General features: G+C 55.7%; 1 protein-coding gene across 1 annotated transcript; it reads left to right on the top strand.

The window, feature by feature from the left end:
- The first annotated feature begins 216 nt into the window (after window positions 1-216).
- Window positions 217-3,901, top strand: LOC124688246. The gene is made up of 2 exons (XM_047221952.1): window positions 217-1,068; window positions 2,612-3,901. Exons 1-2 carry the CDS (start codon window positions 217-219, stop codon window positions 3,899-3,901), a joined length of 2,142 nt encoding a protein of 713 aa, XP_047077908.1.
- Window positions 3,902-4,105: the final 204 nt, after the last annotated feature.

Consider the following 4,105-nt stretch of genomic DNA (forward strand, 5'->3'; position numbering starts at 1 on the left):
ATCCTGTCTTTTACTTGGCTTGTAGTCCAACCTTCTTCTGTCATGCAACTTAGCCACCGGCCGACTGCATGCACATGCTACATGAATCAAATACATCCTGTGCACGTATGCTTGCCTCTTAGGAAATTCCAAGATGTATTAGCTTGCTATAGGATAGGAAGGAGGAAATCGCTCGAGTGATCGAGCTGCGTACCGATCGATCGATCGATCATTTCCATGGCGACCAGTCTACTGAACCTTCTCCTTATGGAGGTGGCGGCCATCGTCAGCATCATCCTGCTGGCTCTCCTCGTCGTGATCAGCTCCTACCGCCGGCGCGCCGGCCACCCGGCCCTCCGGCTCTTCGTGTGGGCCGCCTCCACCCTCTTCCTCCCCCTCGTATCCTACGCGGTCTCCGCGGCCGCCAAGTGGGACGCCGCGCGCGTGCCCCTCCTCCTCGCCTGGACCGTCTTCCTCCAGATCCTGCGCAACACCATCGACACCGCCCGATGCTCCTCCCTCACCATCGACAGCAACGCCTCCGGCGGCAGCAAGTTCCGCCCCTCCGTCGAGCAGCTGGCGCGGATGGGCTGGGTGGCGTTCCTCATCATCAGCAGCGGCGGAAATGCAGGCAGCCCTGAGCTCACCGGCATGCTTCTTTGGCTGTGGGTGCTGAGCCTCCTCAAGCTCATCCACCGGCTCGTCGCTGCAGAGCTCGCCAAGAGCTCCTTTGCCGTCGGGCTCAATGCGTACCTCATCTCCGACTACATGAAACAACTCTACTGCCAAGAGCAAGGAGAGGACTCGGACGGCGCGCAAGATGGCGTGCCGCCGTACTTGGTGATGGGCGAGGAGAAGCTACACATCGAGGCCAGGCCACAGGGGTACCGAATCGGCCGGACATCTCCGGCGTCCGTCGATGCCGGGCACGTTGTCACCATGGACAGGATATGGCGGCTTTCTGCCGCCGGAGACTCGCTCCTCGCGTGTTCTCCGCACATCAAGGATCTCTGCCTTTCCTTTGCGCTGTTCAAGCTGCAGCTCCGTCGGTTCCTCGGGTGCCCCCTCGCGGAGGTGGGCTCTCGCCGAGCTTTGGCATGACAGAGCTGCAACTTGCAGCTCCTACTTTCTTCTACCTCTCACTCTCAATCTCTTGTATTTCTCACACAAAAACTCAGAACACACACGGAGGGAGACGAAGTACTTGGGCTTCGGCTGTTTCACACAACCCTCAGCTTTTTTCTGCTTCTCTCGTATAAACATGATGAGTACATGGCCTTATATAGTGACTCACATACGCAGCTAAGGCACCACATTCGCCACTAATCTCATGCACGATACACCACTCTCGCCACTAACTCAACTAACTCATATACTCACGCACTAAGCCTAACAGCTAACCTGATCAGCTCCTAGAATCACTCTAGGCAGAACACGACCTGGCCTGGCACACATGCAGCTAGCTAACACAGCTAACAACCTAGAGCATGCATGACGGCTTCTCGCCATCGTCAGCATCTCACCAGCACGCCGCTTCGCACGGCCGCACCAGCATCCCACCTTGCATCTCTGGTGTCTGCACCTTGCCGATCTAAGTACTGAATTACAACTAACTATATGCAGGAAACAAACAAATGCAGATACAAGAGAAATTAAGATTAGAGCTAACAATCACCCCCTAATCTTAATTCTCAATTTTTCGTGGAGCTTCAGAGAACATTCAGCTCGTCGTAGACGAGCAGCGCCTTCTCTTCTTGGCCATGGATGGCGCCTTCACTGCTGCTGCCTCCGTTCCGTCTTGCCGCTTCTCACGGTGTCGATTGGCTCCATGGGCATCTCGTCGTGCTCGCCGCATCGCACGGCAGCCCAGCTTCTCACCTCCTTCGCGCCTTGCGCCGCAACCAGCTGCCAGCAGCATCGTGCCGCGAACGACCTCGACCTCACGCCGCCAGCCTCCACTTCGCATGGAGTCCAGCGCGACCACCGCCGCAACCGCACCGTCGCCGTCGCCATCTCACATGGAGTCGGCCGAGCGGCCGCCACCGCCCAGGATCTTTAGGCTCTGATACCAATTGACAGAGCTGCAACTTGCAGCTCCTACTTTCTTCTACCTCTCACTCTCAATCTCTTGTATTTCTCACACAAAAACTCAGAACACACACGGAGGGAGACGAAGTACTTGGGCTTCGGCTGTTTCACACAACCCTCAGCTTTTTTCTGCTTCTCTCGTATAAACATGATGAGTACATGGCCTTATATAGTGACTCACATACGCAGCTAAGGCACCACATTCGCCACTAATCTCATGCACGATACACCACTCTCGCCACTAACTCAACTAACTCATATACTCACGCACTAAGCCTAACAGCTAACCTGATCAGCTCCTAGAATCACTCTAGGCAGAACACGACCTGGCCTGGCACACATGCAGCTAGCTAACACAGCTAACAACCTAGAGCATGCATGACGGCTTCTCGCCATCGTCAGCATCTCACCAGCACGCCGCTTCGCACGGCCGCACCAGCATCCCACCTTGCATCTCTGGTGTCTGCACCTTGCCGATCTAAGTACTGAATTACAACTAACTATATGCAGGAAACAAACAAATGCAGATACAAGAGAAATTAAGATTAGAGCTAACATGGCATTCTTGCAGGAGGGCATCCTCGGGGGGAGTCCCGAGAGAGCTTTCGCGGTGATCGAGACCGAGCTGTCCTTCCTCGCTGACTTCCTCTACTCCAAGCTCACATGTTTCTACGCCAGCGGGTGGTGGTTCCCGGTGCTCAATTCCATCCTCGTGCTCACGATGTGGACCAGTTGCCTCGCGACCGGCGGAGCCATCGTGCATGACATGACCAACCAAGGCACGACACTCGCCCAGGAATACAAGGACCTCAGGAGTTACCTGCAATACCACGACACCGTGTTCCACGCCATTGTCAGCCTGGACGTGCTGGTCACCGTGTCCTTCATCGTCGCCATCGTGTTCACGGAGGGGTGGGAGATCGCCAACTACGTTCGCTCCGACTGGATCAAGGTGGCCACCGTCTGCGAGTATGCGCGCCGGCCATCGTGGCGCAAGTCGCGATGGACTCGCAGCAAGCTTGGCCGCGTTCTCCGGTTCAAGGCCGTCCAACGCTGGGACGACCGGTTCGGCCAAACGTCCGTCCTGCAGTCGCGGTTGTGCTACTGCGGATGCGTTTCCCGGCAGGTCGACCGGATCGCAAAGACTTCGGTGGCCGTGCCGGCGTCGGTGAAGTCAGCCATCGTGGCCACATTGAGGACAAACCAAGGAACACTTGGAAACGGTGTCCTATCGTTACAACGCAATGCTGTAGCCGATAAGCTCATGTGGGCGTGCAGCCTCGCCGCCGATGACAAGAGCATCTCGGAGCAGATCCTTGTGTGGCATATCGCCACAAGGCTACTCGAGATCAAGCGCTCGGAGGGAGCTCATGGCATCGGTGACGGTGACAGCGATACGGTGGTCGTGGCAACACACCTGTCGCGGTACTGCGCATACCTCGTCGCGCTGAAGCCAGAACTTCTGCCGGACCACCCGGCATGGACGGAGGAGCTCTACGAGGGCGTCGTAGAGGAGGTGACGAGGGTGCTCGCGCGCTGCGCCGGGCCGCTGGTGCGTTACGACCGTGCGGCGACGTGCTTCGGAGGAAGCATGAACGAGACACTGAGGAAGGCTGGGAAGCTCGCCCGGCAGCTGGCGGAGGAGGTCGGCGACGAGGAAGTGGTGTGGATGGTTCTAGCCGATTTCTGGACGGAGCTCCTCCTCTTCCTGGCGCCGTCGGAGAACGTCACGGCGCATGCCAAGTCGCTCCGCCGTGGCGGGGAGTTCATAACTGTGTTGTGGGCATTGTTCGGGCATGCCGGCATTGTTAGTCGGCCCGAGAGTGATGTATGACTAAACATTTGGCTGATAATAACATAATTTCATTTTCGTTTGTTAATATAAGTTGTTATAACCCTCAAAAATATTTTCTAATTACTCTTTCTGTCGAAGTACTATATTTAGATCATGCACTTCATTTGTTTGATTTTGCTATTTTCTTGGTTATCTATTTTTTTGTAAATATCAATCATATAGACTCTACAGGGCGTATATTAA

The sequence above is a fragment of the Lolium rigidum genome, chromosome 2 (assembly GCF_022539505.1).
Source record: "Lolium rigidum isolate FL_2022 chromosome 2, APGP_CSIRO_Lrig_0.1, whole genome shotgun sequence".
NCBI classification, from domain to species: domain Eukaryota; kingdom Viridiplantae; phylum Streptophyta; class Magnoliopsida; order Poales; family Poaceae; genus Lolium; species Lolium rigidum.